The following is a 20,649-nucleotide window of genomic DNA, read 5'->3' as shown; positions in this document are numbered from 1 at the left end:
ATAATAGTGGTGATAGTGGACATCCTTGTCTTGTTCCTGATCTTAGGGGGAAAGTTTTCAATTTTTCCCCATTGAGGATGATATTAGCTGTGGGTTTTTCATATATTCCCTCTATCATTTTAAGGAAGTTCCCTTGTATTCCTATCTTTTGAAGTGTTTTCAGCAGGAAAGGATGTTGAATCTTGTCAAATGCCTTCTCTGCATCAATTGAGATGATCATGTGATTTTTCTGCTTTGATTTGTTGATATGGTGTATTACATTAATTGATTTTCTTATGTTGAACCATCCTTGCATACCTGGGATGAATCCTACTTGGTCATGATGTATAATTCTTTTAATGTGTTGTTGGATACGATTTGCTAGAATTTTATTGAGGATTTTTGCATCTGTATTCATTAGAGAGATTGGTCTGTAGTTTTCTTTTTTTGTAATATCTTTGCCTGGTTTTGGTATGAGGGTGATGTTGGCTTCATAGAATGAATTAGGTAGTTTTCCCTCCACTTCGATTATGTTGAAGAGTTTGAGGAGAGTAGGTACTAATTCTTTCTGGAATGTTTGATAGAATTCACATGTGAAGCCGTCTGGTCCTGGACTTTTCTTTTTAGGGAGCTTTTGAATAACTAATTCAATCTCTTTACTTGTGATTGGTTTGTTGAGGTCGTCTATTTCTTCTTGAGTCAAAGTTGGTTGTTCATGTCTTTCCAGGAACCTGTCCATTTCTTCTAAATTGTTGTATTTATTAGCGTAAAGTTGTTCATAGTATCCTGTTATTACCTCCTTTATTTCTGTGAGGTCAGTAGTTATGTCTCCTCTTTCATTTCTAATCTTATTTATTTGCATCCTCTCTCTTCTTCTTTTTGTCAATCTTGCTAAGGGCCCATCAATCTTGTTGATTTTCTCATAGAACCAACTTCTGGTCTTATTGATTTTCTCTATTGTTTTCATGTTTTCAATTTCATTTATTTCTGCTCTAATCTTTTTTATTTCTTTCCTTTTGCTTGCTTTGGGATTAGTTTGCTGTTCTTTCTCCAGTTCTTCCAAGTGGACAGTTAATTCCTGCATTTTTGCCTTTTCTTCTTTTCTGATAAAGGCATTTAGGGCAATAAATTTCCCTCTTAGCACTGCCTTTGCTGCGTCCCATAAGTTTTGATATGTTGTGTCTTCATTTTCATTTGCCTCTAGGTATTTACTAATTTCTCTTGCAATTTCTTCTTTGACCCACTTGTTGTTTAAGAGTGTGTTGTTGAGCCTCCATGTATTTATGAATTTTCTGGCCCTCCGCCTATTATTGATTTCCAACTTCATTCCTTTATGATCCGAGAAAGTGTTGTGTATGATTTCAATCTTTTTAAATTTGTTAAGACTTGCTTTGTGACCCAGCATATGGTCCATCTTTGAGAATGATCCATGAGCACTTGAAAAAAAGGTGTATCCTGCTGTTGTGGGATGTAATGTCCTATAAATGTCTGTTAAGTCAAGTTCATTTATAGTAATATTCAGGTTCTCTATTTCTTTATTGATCCTCTGTGTAGATGTTCTGTCCATTGATGAGAGTGGTGAATTGAAGTCTCCAACTATTATGGTATATTTGTCTATTTCCCTCTTCAGTGTTTGCAGTGTATTCCTCATGTATTTTGGGGCATTCTGGTTCGGTGCGTAAATATTTATGATTGTTATGTCTTCTTGCTTAATTGTTCCTTTTAATAATATATAGTGTCCTTCTTTGTCTCTTTTAACTGTTTTACATTTGAAGTCTAATTTGTTGGATATTAGTATAGCCACTCCTCCTCTTTTCTGGTTGTTATTTGCATGAAATATCTTTTCCCAACCTTTCACTTTCAACCTATATTTATCTTTGGGTCTAAGATGTGTTTCCTGTAGACAGCATATAGAAGGATCCTGCTTTTTAATCCATTCTGCCAGTCTATGTCTTTTAATTGGGGAATTCAGTCCATTGACATTTAGAGTTATTACTGTTTGGATAATATTTTCCTCTACCATTTTGCCTTTTGTATTATATATATCATATCTGACTTTCCTTCTTTCTACACTTTTCTCCATGTCTCTCTCTTCTGTCTTTTTGTATCTGACTCTAGTGCTTCCTTTAGTATTTCTTGCAGAGCTGGTCTCTTGGTCACAAATTCTCTTAGTGACTTTTTGTCTGAGAATGTTTTAATTTCTCCCTCATTTTTGAAGGACAATTTTGCTGGATATAGGAGTCTTGGCTGGCAGTTTTTCTCTTTTAGTAACTTAAATATATCATCCCACTGTCTTCTAGCTTCCATGGTTTCTGCTGAGAAATCTACACATAGTCTTATTGGGTTTCCCTTGTATGTGACGGATTGTTTTTCTCTCGCTGCCTTCAAGATCCTCTCTTTCTCTTTGACCTCTGACATTCTAACTAGTAAGTGTCTTGGGGAACGCCTATTTGTGTCTAATCTCTTTGGGGTGCGCTGCACTTCTTGGATCTGTAATTTTAGGTCTTTCATAAGAGTTGGGAAATTTTCAGTGATAATTTCTTCCATTAGTTTTTCTCCTCCTTTTCCCTTCTCTTCTCCTTCTGGGATACCCACTACACGTATATTTGTACGGTTCACATTGTCCTTGAGTTCCCTGATACCTTGTTCAAATTTTTCCCATTCTTTTCCGGATAGTTTCTGTTTCTTTTTGGAATTCAGATGTTTCATCCTCCAAATCATTAATTCTATCTTCTGTTTCTTTAAATCTGTCATTGTAGGTATCCATTGTTTTTTCCATCTTTTCTACTTTATCTTTCACTTCCATAAGTTCTGTGATTTGTTTTTTCAGTTTTTCTATTTCTTCTTTATGTTCAGCCCATGTCTTCTTCATTTCGTTTTTGAAGAGGTTTTCCATTTCTGTTCGTATATTCAGCATTAGTTGTTTCAGCTCCTGTATCTCATTTGAACTATTGGTTTCTTCGTTTGACTGGGCCATATGTTCAATTTTCTGAGCGTGATCCGTTATCTTCTGCTGGCGTCTGGGCATTTAGTCAGATTTCCCCGGGTGTTCGACCCCACAGGTTGAAAGATTATTTTGTGCAATCTCTGGGTTCTGTTCTTCCTATCCTGCCCAGTAGGTGGCGCTCGTGGCACACGCCTGTCTGTGGGTTCCACCAGCGGAAGTTGCTATGGGTCCCTCAACTCTGGAAAACTCTCGCCGTAGGGGAGGTTCGGCAACCGAAGCGTCTTGGAAGAATGCCAGCCGGCCCGGGGTTCCAAACGCGGGGAGGGTCGCCGGCCGTCGCAGCACAGGAGAGCGTCCGGCCAAATTAGCCAGTCGGCCCGGGGCACCAAGCGTGGCGGGAGGGCGCCAGCTGTCGCAGCCCGGGAGAGTACACTGTTCCCAGCCGACGGGGGAGTCACGTGTTTGGAAGGGATCCCCCGGTCACTGTTCTCCTCAGTCTGGGGATTTCCGACCCAACTATCTCAGTTGTTCCAGGGGGCCTCGTGTGGTGGGGGCACCAGCCGCCGCGGCCTAAGGGGACTGCCTGTCCAATTCTACCAGCTGGCACAGGAAGGTGGAAGGGAGGGACTCCGGTCGCTTGCCGTCCCACCCAGGAAAGCCCGTGCCCCTTGGTGATCTCACCGGAGCTGGTTCTCCCAGATAGTCAGCCGTTCCAGGATGGGGTACGCTGTCCCTTTGATCTCCCTCGTGGTTCCGGGAGCTGCTCTGTATTATCTTCACTCCCCCAGTAGCTGTTCTGGAGGAGGAAAGGGGAGGGCGGCAAGGCTGTCGAGGCTGGTGGCGGAGGAGCACGGTGAAGGTGGGGGAAGAGGGCACCGTGGTGGTTGGAGAGCAGCCGGAGCAGGAGGGGGAGGAGAGGGGAGAAGGAGGGCGGGCGGCTCGGCTACTGCGGGGCGTGGGCGCCGCGCGGCAGGCCGGCGGAGAAAGAGAGGGGAGAAGGAGGGCGGGCGGCTCAGCTGCTGCGGGGCGTGGGCACCGCGCGGCGGGCCGGCGGAGAAAGAGAGGGGAGAAGGAGGGCGGGCGGCTCGGCTGCTGCGGGGCGTGGGCGCCGCGCGGCGGGCCGGCAGAGAAAGAGAGGGGAGAAGGAGGGCGGGCGGCTCGGCTGCTGCGGGGCGTGGGCGCCGCGCGGCGGGCCGGCGGAGAAAGAGAGGGGAGAAGGAGGGCGGGCGGCTCAGCTGCTCTCCCTTATCCTTTTAATATATTTATTCATGTCTGTTTAATGAATTTACAACCTGCAATGGTGCCAATTTCTCTCATACTCAATATTGGCAATTTCTGTCTTCTTTCTTTTTGTGCTAGTCAGTGTAGGAAGAGGTTTATCAGTTTTTTAAAAAATCTTAGAGAATCAATTTTTGGTTTCATTAATTTTTCTCTATTACTTTTCCATTTCCTACTTCTTTGATTTCTGCTCTGATATCTATTGTTTCCTGTCTTCTACTTATTCGATTTTAGTTTTCTTTTCTTTTTTTTTTTCTTCTTAAGATAGAACTTGAGGTCATTGCTAGGAAACCCTTTTCTTTTCTGATATAGGCACCTAATGCTACAAATTTCCCACTAAGCCCTGATTTGGCAGCATCCCACAAAATCTTATATTGTCTTTCTGTTTTCATTCAGCCTCATAGGATTTATCAACTGAATGTTTTCATTCAGTTCAAAATAAGTTCTTATTTCCTCTTTGATTCCTTCTTTAGCCTGGGGGTTATTCAGAAGTGTGTTACTTAGTGTGCAAATTTTGGGGATTTTATAGATATCTTCCTATTATTGAATTCTATATAAGTACATTTATTGAGTTTATGGTCTAGAAGGCAGTTTATCTTTGTAAGTGCTCTGTATGCATTCGAAAAGAATATATACTCTGCTATTATTGGGGGGTGTTCTATAAATGTAAATTAGGTCAAATTGGTTGCAGTGTTGTCAGAATCATCTATATTCTTACTGATTTTCTATATGCTTGTTCTATCAATTAATGAGAGGATATTGAAATTTCCTACTAACATTTGTTGATTTGCCAGTTTCTTCTTGCAGTTTTATCGGTTTTTGCCTCACTATTTTCAAATACTGTAATTAAATGCATAAATATTTAGGATTGTTATATCTTCTTGACAAACCGATGCATTTATCACCATGAAATGACTTTTTATCCTTGAAAATACTCCTTCACCTGAAATCTTTGTCTGCTTACTGTTGATTACTATTAGCATGGCCTATCATTTTCCTTACTTCAACTCTCAGCCTATTTATAACTTCATATTTAATTCAGGTTTCTGGTGGGTACTTTATAGTTGGGTCTTGCTATTTTTTCAATTTGACAATCTCTGCCCTTTAACTGTGTGTTTAGGCCATTTACATTATTGTGATTATTGATGTGGTTAGGTTTAAGTCTATCATCTTGCTGTTTGTTTTCTACTTGTCCCATCTGTTTTATTTTTCCTTTTGTTCTGCCTCCATTTGGATGGACTGAATATGTTCTTATGATTCCATTTTATTTCCTTTGTATATTATTAACTATAACTATTTTTTCTTTTGTTTAGTGGTTGCTTTAGGGTTTAAAGTATATCATTTAAATTTTTCATAGTTATACTCAAGTAATAGTATGCTTCTCCGTGTATAGTTTAAGACTCTTGAAAGCATTTCTTCCACTTCTCTCCTTCCAACTTTTGTGCAATTGTTGTAATGCATTTTAATTTTAATATTTTATAAACCCCATGCCACCTGGTTATATTTTTGTTTAAAGTCATTTATATTTTAAAGTGATTTAAAATTTTAAAACCCTCTATACATTTAAGTGTGTGATTTTCATTTCAGATGCTTTTCATTTCTTTTTGTAGCTACATATCCACATCTGGTATTACTTTCTTTCTGTCTGAAGGACTTCCGTAATGTCCCTTGTAGTGTGGATCTTCTGGAGATGAATTCTTTCAGGTACTATATTTTGGAAAAATCTTTACTTCTGCTTCATTTTGAAAATATATTTTCACTATCCAAAGAATTCCAGGCTGACAATTTTTTGTCTTTCAGTACTTTAAAGATATTTCTCTACTATCTTCTAACTTGTACTGTTTCCTTTGAGAAATCTACTGTCATCTTTTTTTCCCCCTTTGGTCCTATATACACGTCTTTATCTTCTGGCAGCTTTTAAGATTTTCTCTTTAACAATGATTTTAAGAAATTTTATTATGATCTGCATGGGTGTCATTTTCTTCAGGTTTCTTGTGCTTGAGATTCATGTAATTTCTTGAACTGTGGATTTATGGTTTTTATCTAATCTGGAAGAACATTTCACCATTATTTCTTCAAATACTCTTCCTGCTACACGTCCATTTCAGGCTTAAACATATATTAGCCTTGTGTTAATTGGTGAATGCTATACACTGGAAATGGATTAGCTTTTGCAATGGGGATTTTTTAGCTTGCAAATGTACAGTTCCATGAAAATTTCCAATTTAAGGCATCAAAAGAATGATACCATCTCTGAAGAAAGGCTGCCAGCATCTGGGTCACCTCTGTCACACGGGATGGGACATGGCCAGCATCTGCCGGTCATTCTCTCCCAGGTTTTATTGCTTTCAGCTTCTGGCTTCAGTGGCAGCCTCGTTCAGCTTCTGTGGGTGTGTGCTTGTCTCTGAGCTTGTCTGAGCTCTCTGGGCTTTTTCTGTGTGTCCTTTATCCTCTTATAAAGGACTCCGGTAAGGGATTAAGACCACCTTGAATGAGGTGGGACACATCTCAATTGAAATAACCTAATCAAAAGGTCCCACCTGCTAGGTCTGCACCCACAGGAATGGTTAAAAAGAATGCAGCCTTTTCTGAGATATGTAACACAAGTCCATTGAAATTTTTCCACAGTTCACTAGTGCTCTGTTCATTTTTTTAAATTATATTTTCTCTAAGAGTATCATTTCAGATAGTTTTGTCAATTGCCATATATTCAAGTTCATTCATCTTTTATTTTTCAATGTCAAAATTGTCATTTATCCCAACAGTGTCTCTCTCATTTCATATATTGTAGTTTTCATCACTACAAGTTAAGAAGGGGTCTTTTTATATTTTCAGTGTCTAAAATAAAACGCATGGAATGGAATTATAGTAAATGCTTAATAATCTTATCCTAATTCTATTACTTGTGTCAGTACAATTCTGTTTCAATATGATTGATTATTTTTTCATTATGGGTTGTATTTTTCTGCTTCTTTACATGCCTGGTAATTTTTTATTAGATACCAAAAAACTATTAGTTTCACTTCTTGGGTGCTGGATGTTGCTGTATTTCTACAAATATCCTTGAGCTTTGCTCTGGGGTGCTTATGTTACTTGGACAGCATTTGCTCTTTGCAACTCTTGGGGTTTGTTAGGCAGGTCCAGAGCAGCACTCAGTCTAGAACTAATTACTTCCCCATTGTTAAAGAAAGAATCTGTGTGTCCTCACCTGATGACCCTTGAATCAGAAGTTTTCTAGAGTCTGGTTTGTAGGAATATACACTATTCCTGGCTCTATATGAGCACCAAGCACTATTAACTCTCACCTTCAGCTGTTTCTTTTCCTGATCACAACTCAGCTAAATACTCAAGGAGACTGTGCTGGTTTGAAAGGATTATGTACCCTAGAAAATCCATGTTTTAATCCTGATCAATCATGTGGAGGCAGCTGTTTCTACTAGTCCCTATTCAGCATTGTATGTTGGAAGCTTGATTCGATTATCTCCACAGAGCTGTGACTCGCCCAATTGTGGGTATTAACCTTTGATTAGAAGATGTGACTCCATCCATTCCAGGTGGGTCTTGATTAGTTTGCTGGAATCCTTTAAAAGGGGAAGCATTTTGGATAGAGTCAGGAGAATCATGAGAACCCACGCAGCCGGAGACCTTTGAGATAAAGAAGGAAACACCCCTGGGGGAGCTTCATGAAGCAGGAAGCCTGGAGAGAAAGCTAGCAGATGTTGCCAGATTCGTGTGTCTCTGCAGTTGAGAGAGAAACCCTGAACTTCATCAGCCTTCCTGAACCAAGCTGTCCTGTAGATGCCTTAATTTGGACATTTTTATAGACTTGCTTTAATGGGGACATTTTCACGGCCTTAGAACTGTAAACTTGCAACTTAATAAATTCCCCCTTTTAAAAGGCCATTCTGTTTCTGGAATACCACATTCTGGCAGCTAGCAAACTAGAACGGGGACTCTATGCAGAGCTCCAGCGTTCGCCATCTGCGAAGAGTTCTCTTCTCAGGTCCTCTGACCTGCGAACACGTACCAGTCTTTGTGGCCCTGTACTTGGCTCCAACGTTTCGACTCAAGGGATGTAGCGGGTTTCACCTGGGCTCCTCACTTCTGAAGTTCAGCCTGCAGACTCTCCCGAGGCAGCAAGCTGGGGCATTCATAGGTCTCACCTAGTTTGCTTCTTGTCCATTTTTTTACTTGACATCCAGGGTCTTAAAAATCATTGCTCCATATATTTTGCCCATTCTGTGTTGTTTCAGGCAGTGGGATATATCCAGTTCCTGTTACTCCATCTTGGTTGGAAGTGAAAGTCAATATGATGAAATTCAATGACGACAGCTAAGGCCATTAAATCTGTCACACACACCTCTAGTGGTTAGGATTTACAAACCCAAAACTTACTTTTACAACAAATACTGAAGATCTCAGTACCATAAAAGAGGGAAGAGCAGATCAGAACCACATACTTTACTAGATTTAAGTAATAAACTTGATATTTTCAACACTGCTTCTTAAACAAGTAATGGGGCTTCCATCAGACCTCATCATTTGCCATTCATTTAATAAATTTCATGAGATTACAGAAAGCTGGATGCCCACCCTCATGGACACAAATATTTTCTTCCAACTCGAGAATGACTTCAAATTAACCGTCTCTGTTGAGTGAGAACTGTCCTTCGGTGATTCGATAACTTCTTGCCTTTGGGCGAGCCCAGTCTAGGCACAAACAATTCAAATTCTCGCCTGTAAGCTGGACAGAGAAGGAGGACCTATGAGCCAGGTCCTCATAAAATGGTCCTTTAGGCACACGTGACTGCATCTCAGACCGCAAGCTCGAACTCTGAAAGTCAATTTTAGAGCTAGAAGGAAAAATCTGAGACGATGGTATGGTAGCCCATGACAAACTCTGGGATCTGTCCTATAACCACTTGTTGAAGAGTATTTTGAAAACTATTGCTTTTTTCTTTCTTTGCTTTGTATATATGTTATATTATACAATAATAAGTAAATAAAATAAAATAAAATATACAAGTAAAAAAAAGAATGACAGTTTTGCTTTGTTTTGAGAAAATGTGAGTAAAAGATTAGAGACACTTCTCCAATCTTGGGAAGCCTTCAGTCACAGAACATCAGCGACCAGCAGTTATTCATGTGAGGTCACTAGCAGCTTTAAGGAAGAATGTTTAATGAGTAAAACTGAAAGTATATAGGATAAGATGTGTGTTGTCCACAAAATGCAAGTAAAGATATCAAAACAGCCTGAAAGGCATTCAAGTTCTTGTTTGGGTAGTGATTATAAGTAATGATGATTATGATAAAAATAATAAAATAAATACGAGACATTTTATGATAAAATAAAATGTTTAAAGAGGCTGAAGATAATATGAACAAAAGATGTGATACAGGTGGGGACTAAGGTGAGCTGAGCAGACTCTTCTCTGTCCAAAGGAGACAGCCACTTCCCACTTCCACTTGACCACCACCAAGTAGGGAGATGAAATTATCATCACCAGCTCTTCATACTTTTTGAGATATGCTGAAAATATAATTCTTATGAAATCTTATCATTTTTAAACATTGGGACTTATTCAATGTTTGCAAACAGTAAAAACATTTCTGTGAGTAAAAATCTTTTAAAAAGCAGGAAAAAGAAACAACTGCAGGTAGTTTGCAACCTCTGAAATTGGTGTTTAGAACTAAGCAAAGCTAGATTTGAATTCTGGCTCCATTTTGTATTAACTGGGCAGCTTTATTCAAGTTATGTAGCTTTGCCAGTCCTCAGCTCTTCTTTGATATGAGTTACTGTGATTTATAATTGTTAGTCTACCCAGCATCCGTCTCTCTCCTCCACATTCTTAACAGAGCTCACATCTTGTTGGTATTCCATACCTTCTATAAGAATCCATGGGCCTTGTGGGAAGTGGACCTGTCCCCAGCCCTAGGCGTAATTCTGGTTTGGTTTAACCAAAACGTATTTGCTTTCCTAGTGATTGGTTCAGGAGTCCACAATGAACGCACCTGGTAAATGACATTTTCAAAATGACTCTATTTGGTCCAAAAGTGGGCACATGACCTAATATGGCCATGAGCGAAGGAGCCATCACAGCTGTTGCAGACAGTAACGTGAGGCCACAAAGAAGTCCATTTGGGAACAAAGATCATCGTCCGCAAAAAGCAGAATCAAGAGATCACAGGGAAAAGAGGCAGAACCCCACTCATACCATACCTGAAGTCTACCCTGTCTCAGGAATTCCTTTTACGTAAAATAATTCAATCACATAACTGAATTAAATTGATTGTTATCTGCAGCAAAACATGTTAACTCACACCTAAGGATCAAAGACAGTGCATTTAAATTGACTATTTATAGGAGGCACTCAATCCATGGTAACTTCTGTCAGTACAGTGCTTTAACAGTTCCATTATAGCACATTTTAAAATATATGCTTACATAATGTATATCTGAAGTTTCCCCTCCTCCCACACCCATACAATAAGGCATTAATTAAATTAAATTCTAAGAGCTCACTTCCTTTCATTAATAGTGATAGAAATGAAAAGGAAATGAGCACACATCTCAGGAGAGCTGTTCTCCATCATGCAGGAAACTGAGCAGTGTGTGTTTATTCCCGGTGTTTGGACAGGACTTAACCAAATCCTCAGGAAACTGGCTATTGGGATTTGGACAACAGTACACCAGACATCAGCAGATCTGTCCGTTCATTCACCAAACTTTGCAGCCTGTGTGAAAATGTGGCTCGCCTTCCCTGCCCACGCAGAACCCAGGGAGCTTCACCAAGCTAGAGAGTGGTTCCTCCATCCCTGGGACCCATGCCAGGCCTTGAGTCACCAGGAGCCTGGACGGGGGCTCAGTCACACCTGCAGGCTGGCAGCAATCACATGGAAGTTGGAAAGTGGGGAGGCAAGAAGTGGGGGTGGAGAGAGGCCCAGAGATGGAGGCAGAGGACAGGTGGATAGGTCCATTTTGGCTGGCTAGCTCCCACTTGAGAGGGAGGAAAAGGAGGGCTTCTGTCCTACATAAGAAGACGGGCAGAGATCCTTTTCCAGGATAGCAGACAAAGGACAGCTTGTAAATTAAATGGCCCTGAGCACCTGCTCCTTCATACTCCTCCTTTTGGTTAGAAAGGTTTTTTTTTTTTTTTAACTTTGTTGCTTTGTGTGACATCAGATGTTCTCAAAATCCTGTCCAACAGGAAACAAAGGCAGAGTTTTTCCCCTACCTGAGATATCACCTCCTCATCTCTCAAGAGCCAAAGATTGGCTTGCCATCTATGTGGTGGCTCCAGCCCATTTGAGCTGTTTTCTCTGAACTCAAAGTAGTCACTGGTCTGATGATTTGCATGGCAGTTCATAATGTAATAAATTTTACTCTCTCCATGATGGATTATAACTGTTGGTATGAGTATTTAACTGTATAAGATGACAATAAAACTCAGACTAGCAATGGCCATAGGTCATTGGAGTCCGCGTTACCCATTACAATGTCTAACACATAGTCAAAACTGTGCAAACATCCATCAGGCTTCTCCACAAAATTAAGGCTGGCAACAGATTCCTTAGAATTGACAGCCCCAACTCCTTCACCCATTTTCCCCCTCTTCTCAGGGCTTATTTTATAATTAATGGTTAAGCTCCTTGTAGATTGAACCTTGACCCTTTTCTGACTCTACACTCTCTTCAAGATTATCTCACCCAGTCTTGGGCATCAAGAATCTCACAGCCTGTGTATGTATTTTCAGTCTGAGCTCAAACTCTTCTCCCCAATAGCTTATTGATATTTTCACTTGGACACCTCAAAAATACATCCAAATGAACATGGTTGAAGCTAGACATTGATTTCCTGACTTCCTCTCCCCAATTTGGCTCTCTCTCAGTTTCTTCTGCTTAGTGAAAGACCACCATATATTCAGCTGTACAACTAAAACAATTATTAATTATCCTTTATCTTTTACTACCTTATATTCATCCATCAGGTCTTGTTAATTTTACCTCCAAATTATGCATTAAAACCCTCTTCTCTCTGAATCCATAGTCAGTACTCTAATCCAAGCCCCCATCTTTTCTTTCCTAGACTTACATCATGGTCTCCTAACAGGTCCCTGTACTTACACATTAAGACATCCCACCAGCAGCAGCTGCCAGGACAATGCCTGGTTTGTTTACTTTATCTTTTAGCAGAAGCGAGCATGCAAAAAATCGTTAGTGTATATCACCAAATTCCCAAGTTTCAAAATTAAAACCACCCTTGTGTTCAACCCTGGAGGAAACAGATAAATGCGTCTTTTAATTAGGTATGTGGTTCCAAGCTCCAAAGACTTATAACTGATCTAGAGCAAATGTGAACAATATTTAGACTTAATGTGTGACCCCAAAACAACCCAGACCACCTTTCCCTCAAGGTAAAGGCAGAGCCAATTTCTGGCTCTTTCAAGTTGCCAGCATCAGATTTCTACCATTTGTCGAGCTATTCATTGGATGCCAATTGGAAATGATTGACTTGCACTGCAGGGTTGGCATACGGTACTACTGACTTCAAGCCAAAAAAGGGAAGGCTGTGTTCCAGGAGAGATGCTACAAACAGAGATGATGCTGAAGAGAGTCTGTTGACTTACTTCTCAAGCTGAATACCCAGAAATCACAGCCCACCTCTTGCGGGTCCATCAGGACACAATGTGCACCTGGTTCAGGGAGAGGGGAATTAACATCTATGTAGTGCCAACTATATCATAGATGCTGGCCAAGTATATTACATGTCCTCAGACTTCCCTGTGGTTGGAGTGATTATCTCTACTTATTACCTGAGGAAATGGAGACTCAGAGAAATAAAATAACTTGCCCAGGATAACCAGGATAATGAGAGGCTTTGAACACAGGACTGTCTAGATCTCTATTCCACCAAACCACGCAACCTTTGGCATGTGCTGTGGCTTCTCGATTTGGCATGCGCACTGGATTTATTCAGCACATTTCTGTGGCTGATTTACTTTGAGACTCAGCCTTATTCCCCTTCCCTGAGGCCAGGGTCCCAGTAAGTTTTACAGCAGAGGCTCACAGGATGGCGCAGCCTCCTGGCACCTGGCATCACTGCCAGAAAGGTTTGTTGAGCATATGGTAATCCCACAGATAAATATTTGCAAAGTTATCACATTCAGCCAGGCAAGTTTTAACTCCAGTCAAGCTCGGAGAATTGACTGAGCAGATTTTTTTATTGGCATTTAAAAAGAAACCAACAGTGATAATTCTGATCATCAAATAAAAATATGCCAACCAGGTTTAGTGCAGTCTCTTAATGGGTCACTAAGCCCGGAACATTTCCTATATTTGTTTTAGAAATAAAGATTGAGAAGTATCAATGTAACTTGGGCACGGATTGAACACCTTCCCATTTACACAGTTTCTTTCCATTTTCCTTCCTGTCCTGATCATAAGGTACAATGATGTCGGTTCTTAAAGCAGAAGCCTGACTTCATAAATCAAGAAGTTAATGTAAAATACATAAATGATCAAGCCAGGTAACATCAATTCAGGCCCAATAACTTTCCTTCAATACAAATTCACAACCCTCCCGGAGCTGATGTGTCTTCCCACTCGTTTGCACTATAGATTTCCTCGCGCACTTCTGGTTGACTTCCAGGGTGGTAATTTGCATTTGACTGACTCCCCTGATCAAAATAGGAATTGGAGGGCACAGGGTCCCCATCCTATGTTAAAACACACGAATGAAACGTCCGTCATTCCTTGCGCATAGCAGTAGAGCAAGCATAAATTAAAATGGTGGTGATGGTGATGATGATGACGACAAGAAGAAGAGACGGAGAAGGAGGAAGATGAAGATGAAGAAAACGGCAGCAGCAGGAGCTATGCTGAGGAGGGTTGTTGATAAAACACCTGCTCCACGGTAGGCACCTGGTAAGTGCTTTCCACGTGTACGTTCCTTTCATTCTGCTATGACGAGAAGAGATTGCAATAGCTGACACACACACACACACATTGTAGAGAAAACTTGGACTCAGCGCGGTTAGTAATTTACATTCGATAAGTATGTGTTCAATTCAAAAAGAAGTCCATGATGCTACCCCACCCATGAACTTTTCCTTATGCCGCTTTTCCCTCCTCCCACGGGCCATATCCCCCACCCAAGAAAACCCCTGGAAAACATCCCACCTTCTCCCTTCCATGACCTCCTCCTCAGGAAGTGCCGTGTTTCCCTTCCAGGGGGGAGGAGGACACCCATGCGTGTGCACACACACCCCCACACCCACACCAAAGCTGGCGTTCCCCATTCCCTAAAACCACAGGCCTGATACAATGCGAGATGAGCTGCATCCGCCCCTACCTGTTTGAACCAGCGATCACCAAGACCTACAACCCTGGCGGTAGGACTGGAACCTTAAGCCCCAGAGGAAATGAGAGGAGCTGAACAATGAGTCGTTCCGAATCCCGCTCCTCCTCTGGGTGCCGTGCTCCGCCAGAGCGACGTTTCCCTTCCTCCAGGTGAGGTGGGCGTCTGCGAGGGGGTCGTCCACTGACCCCAGGCCTCGTGGAATCCAGGAGACAAAGGGCAGCCCTACCTTGTGTAACATTCACTCAGGGCCTTTCTATGCCTCTGCAATGACCTACGACACCAGTTACCCAGATCTATGGATAGGGTATGGCTATTTGGTGCCTACAATTATCTCTGGATAATTGGTGCCTGTGATATAGAAGGCACTAAATACATTTTATGGAATGAATGAATGGTAATAATTTAGGAAATGGCATGTAGATACACTGCTTTCACTCAGGTTTACAGCTGCAAGTTTTATTAATTATAACCGTTTATGGACTGTTTGCCATCTGCCAGGCATGCTTGTAGCCCCATTTTATATCTGAGGGAGCAGACTTGGAGGAGTTAAGTGCCAGGCCCAACATCTGAGATCAAGGGGATCAGGGCAGATTCCGGACTCAAACCTAGGCAGGCTGGGCTCCAGGGCCCACCGTCTCATCCAGGAGGTCCCACCCACTCATAAATGCTGTTCATGAAATGATGCAACAGAAAGCATTGCAGGTGCCACACCAGCAAAACAGGTGATGGTTTACCTCCTCACTCAGGAGTTCCCCAGATATGCTCTGTGCTCAGTGAGGGAACAGATGTTTAATAACTCTGCACCAGCAAGGAGGAGGTTACATAACACGGCTGGGCTATTTTTGAACTTCGGAAAACGCTGACTGCTCTTTTCAAAGTGCCTTCTGTAAAACCAGGAATATTAAACCTAAAGAACACGGTCCCCTCTTCCCTACTTTTTTTTTTTTTTTTGCTGAAGTGCCAGGGACAGAAACCAGTTCAGGTAAGATCATTAGCATACCACTCCTGGTCAACAGGTTTTGTACCACATCCTGCACCACGAACAATAGGCCAGGGTCAGATCCTACTGACGCAAGTCAGGGCATAAGGACATATGTCATGTCCATGAGGGACACCAAGGGACAGGTCTGGCTGGCTCCAAGGTGTCATGCCCAACCATCAAAGATGAACTCCAGATGCCCCTGGTAACTCATCATGAGGCCATCAGGTGTGACTTGATCTGAGCCGCCTCTGAAGCTATTTGCATCCTCTCTATCACACAGCAAGAATAATGAGGTCCATTTGTTTACTGGATGTTTTGCAGGATAAGACCTTCCTAGGCAGTTTAAATGTTTTGTTTTTAAAGCTTAAAGTGAGAATCCCTAAAGTCTGGGGTCCTGGGTTTTCCTTGAAAAAAACCGATGGGTTATTCTCATCTTGCAGATAATCTGTCCTCTGCCTTCAGTTATTCAGACTGAAGGTCTATTATTGTCAATAACAAAATGCCCATCAAAGGGGGATGATTATATAGAAAATTCAACACTTATACAACTGAATACAAAACAACAGCTCAGATTAATGAGCTAGAGTTACATGCTTCTTCCTAGATCAATCCTGAGAACATAAGGGTGAGAGTAAAACAAATTCTAACATATGAGGATACCATTTGTGTTCATTAAAAACACCCCAGAGAATTGTGTATCACGACTATGGTTCATGCACACGTATATTAAAAAGCACAAGAACACGTGCAAGGGTTTGGATATGTACCAAATGCATTTCCCATGGAGAGAAAGGGAGAAATGGCTAGGAAAATGTATAATTGCAACTTCTGCATTATCAGTAAACTTTTTATTTCTTCTGAAATTTTAAAACAAATGTGACATGTCAACCTTTGTTTTCTGGGGTGAGTATTGGAATAGGTATTTTTCAGACTCTGTGCTTTTCTGTACTATTCATTTTTCAATATTAAAAGAAAGAGTTCTTATTACCTGAGCTTGCCTTTAGACAAATTCCTCCCCATCCTTAACAGACTATGTATTCTTTGAAAAGAAAAGTTATATCTAAATTCATCTCTATACTCCAGGGCCTACCACAGGGTCTGGCAGATGGAAAAAGGGACGGATGGAGGGATAGAAAGATAGAGTACCCTTAGTACTATAAGAGTTTCTTTGGGCCACTCTTCGCCCTTGCATGCTGGGTGAGCACCAGCAGCCCTATGTGGACGGAGAGATGTTTCATGAAACACCAAGCAATGGATGATGACTTACAACACTTGGTGCATTGCACCTCTGGGGCTGAAATGTCATTTACAAAATTGCTGCATTCAAAGGCACAACTTCTGGAAATAGCACAACAGCCTTTCACAGTCAGCAGGGGTTTTTTTTAAGCATGGAATCTAAGGTGACCACTGGAAAGGGGTTTGAATGTCTTACCAATTACCCCTCTCAAATTCTTTTCCTGTGTATATTAGATTTCAATTGCCCGAAAATTGAGTTGTGTTTCCGTAAAAAAAAAAATCATACATATTTCTGAACATTCCAGCTGCAGGGCATGTCTTATTACACGGAGTAAGAATTCATTAGCCCAGCCCTTGTCTTTGGGTTGGCAGCAATGCTGCCTCTGTAAGAGGCTCTTTTGTCTCATTCTGATTTCTCCGAGTCTCTCCCTGTGTATGAACAATTATTTAAAATGCTGAAAGTGGTGATGTAGAAACAGAATCATTAAAGTGGGGAAGAGGAGAGGGGAAGGAAAATTGCAAAGGAATATGATTTCTTAAGAACTCAAGGGTTTGTTTTTTAGGTGTATATTCATCGTAAGGAGGTATAATGTCTCTGCCCCAGTGTGCACACACACACACATGCACATGCACACCCATGCACACATCACTTCCACACCCAGCCCAGAGATCACACCTGAACTATAGCAGATTCAAAGTCCTAAAACCTTCCGGAGCCATTTCCAAATGTTGGTATACATTGCTGACCACAAGCCTGCCTGGCCTGCTGACAGTGATTTCTGTTGACCCATGACAGCTTCACTGACAGTTTTTAAAAAATTCCTAAGTACCAGGCATGATTCTAAGCAACGCTTTTTCACACATCCCCTCATTTAACCTTCACAACCACCAGCATTGGTTCTCAAAGTCTAGTCACCCAGGAAATGCCACTTATTGTCTCCCTTCCCACCAAGATCCACTGAATTAACAGACTCTTAGCATGAGGCCAAGCACTCTGTTTGGTGACAAGATGCCCCCCCCACACACCAAGTGATTCAATACAAGCCCAGTTGTACCTACATCATCTGAGACCCAGAAAGGTAAAGTGATTGTCCAAGTCCTGTGGAAAGTGGAACAGAGAAGATTTGAACCCTGTGAAGTTTAATTCCAGAGCCCAGTGATTTAATCACACGGCTATGCCGCTAGTTATCCGAGGACTGAGAACAGATTGCATCAGCGAACATCCACAATAAACAAGGGGCATCGGTGCGGGAGGAATGAGCCCAAATCCCAACAGCTGAGCCGTAATGATGGACCACAGGAGCAATGCTGCTCCTCAGAAACTTAAAATTTCACTTAAATGTCCATCGAGATGGGAGTAGTCAAATAAATTATGATTCAGCCATGCAGCTTTAAAAGCGATGTTTGTCAAGATTTTCAATGACCTACAAAAATATTTAGAGTGCAGGAAGGGAAGAAATTCAGATTTGAAGCACCAGTGTGTGGAATTTTCCTAAAATCTAGTGTGTTGGGTTAGGACGTGGGGAAATAAGTTCTTTCATAAATGGCTGGTGTGGGCATAAATTGGTCTAGCTACTTTGTAGGACACATTGGCAAGAACATTTATATTTAAAAGCACACATACTCTATGTCCCCCAACTTCCACTTCTTGGAATCAGCCCTAGAGAAACATCTGCACACTTGTGCATATCAACATGTACAATGGTGATTGTTTGCAGTTTTGTTTGTAGTGGGAAAAAACAGAATGGAAAAAATAATCAGAAACAACTTAAATCCCTATCATTATCATTATGTGGATTGGATAAAGTAATCATGGAATATCCATACTGAGGAATCTGACATGTAGATTACAAAGAATATAGTTGCTATGTATGTTTATATCTCAAGTGTAGGCTTCCAAGACATATGATTGAGTAAAAAAAGTTAGGGTGCAGATAACAGTTATAATGATGTTACTTATCTTAAAAACAAAAGGAGATGAGAGGAGAATAGAAAGCAAACAAAAATCCTCTCACTACATACACAATACTATGTTCCATGCACATTTCAGCTCTTTTTATATAAACAAACAAAAGTACGCTGAGCCCACTTTGGGAGACACCAAGCCCTCTCTTACTGGTGCAAAGTGTGCAGCGGAACCTCTGGCTTCTCTGTCTGCCCGTAGCAGCTGGTCTTGGCCTCAGGGATGTAGGAATGCTTCTCCAACATGGAAGAGGCAGCAGTGGTGAGAATGCCCAGGCCATCCCGCACGCGTGCCTCCAGGCTGTAGTCCCAGTCGTCGTAGGAGACAGAAATGAGTCCTGATGGAAACTCCTTGGGGATGAGCTCCGTGTTCCCAGAGACCAAGCTGGGGACAATCCAGAAGAAATCGTAGCCGGTGAGGCCGAGGGAGCGGGCCTCACTCAGGATGAGGACAGCCTCGTCTTTGGAACAGTAGAGCAAGATGACAGAGGAGTGGATTTTCTTCAACTGGACTTGCGTCTTTGCATCCTCAAAGGAAGTGTCCAATGTGATCACGTTCTGCATGTCCCAGCCAACAAAGCTGTTGTCCACTGTGGTTTTGATGAAGCTGATGAAGTCCCTGTAGCCGGGGAAGATAGTGGTCACCAGGGAGAACACATGCCAGTCATAATCCTGCATGATTTTCAGCATGACCGTGGCTTGTTGCTGGATGGAAGCTCCAAACTGGAAGAAGGTAGATGTCGGATCCTGCCAGCAGGTAGAAAGAAAGCAAACAGAGTATGAGGCAGAAGGCAGTTTATATGTGACCATCTGTATCTCTATAGGCTTATGGAAGCTTCTTCCTAGAAGTGAGGGAAAATACATCACACATCTATTCATTTGCAAATAATTCCTGAGCATTTTCTATATGCCAGACCTGGGGCAGATACTGGAAATGCAGAGATGAGCAACCTTTGTATGCAGGAGCTCAGTCGGGTAAAGTGAAGGACATCTGCTATTTTTGTTTGCCCACCATCTACTCTCTTCACTTTCCTCTGGTTCATCCCATCCCCCTCTTTGAGACCATGTGGTTCCACTACAAATATTACCTGACCCCGGGCTTTACAATCTGAATATGAAGCCAACAAAGACAAAAACAGTATTAGGAAAAGGAGACAGATTGTCATGACATAAAGGAGGCACCTGGGGTCTCCCGTGCTTGACGCCATTTTCTCTGGACCATTTGATTATGTAAGACAAAGACAAAAAGTTCCCCTGTCCACAGAAGCCAATTAGAGTAGGGTTTCTGTCATTTGAACTCAAGCTTCCTGTGTGAGACAGAGCATTGTAAATTCTATTTACAATGGACATCCAGGTGTTCCTTCAGCAAATATTCATTGAACATCTATGTGCCAATATGGTTTTAAACCTTGGGGATTTAATCATAACTAGGCTGACTTGGTCCCTGCCTTCATGGATCTGATGGGAACTTGAGGAAGGGAATCTTCCATAGACTGGGGGCTGAGTGAGACATTAAGAAACGCTGAAGAGTGTATCCAGGTGAGGAAGAGGGGAAACGGGTGGACATTCCAGCCAGAGGAGTCCTGAGCACACATCTTAACTGGAGATAATTGCAATGTGGTTTTGAAGCATGGAGGAGAGATGATGAAGAGGTTGGCAGGGACCTCAAGGGAAGGGCCTTGGGGCTACATACAGATTCTTGGACTTTATCCTGAACATAATGCATAGCCAAGGAGGGCTCCTGCACCGGAGAGTGACATGGTTAAGAACCACTAATAGTCCTCAAATCTCTGCAAGCTTATGATAATGAGAAAAAATTTCCATTTAAAAAGGTGATATTTACAGTTGTAAAATTTACAAACCACCTTCACATGCCTTAACTCATTCAATATTCACAACAATTCT

At 41.6% G+C, this 20,649-nt stretch overlaps 1 protein-coding gene across 2 annotated transcripts in view; it reads right to left on the bottom strand.

Annotated features, from left to right (window-relative positions):
• The window catches only part of GRIN2A (glutamate ionotropic receptor NMDA type subunit 2A), a 421,881-nt gene that overhangs the window by 156,627 nt on the left and 244,605 nt on the right, over positions 1-20,649 (bottom strand). For both annotated transcript variants that reach the window (XM_077141849.1, XM_077141850.1), the window contains exon 2: positions 18,899-19,491. In XM_077141849.1, coding sequence (XP_076997964.1) covers positions 18,899-19,491 — 593 coding nt within the window. The remainder of the gene's footprint in view (positions 1-18,898; positions 19,492-20,649) is intronic.

The sequence above is a fragment of the Tamandua tetradactyla genome, chromosome 23 (genome assembly GCF_023851605.1).
Source record: "Tamandua tetradactyla isolate mTamTet1 chromosome 23, mTamTet1.pri, whole genome shotgun sequence".
Taxonomy (NCBI): domain Eukaryota; kingdom Metazoa; phylum Chordata; class Mammalia; order Pilosa; family Myrmecophagidae; genus Tamandua; species Tamandua tetradactyla.
This window is presented reverse-complemented; position numbering and strand designations above follow the sequence as displayed.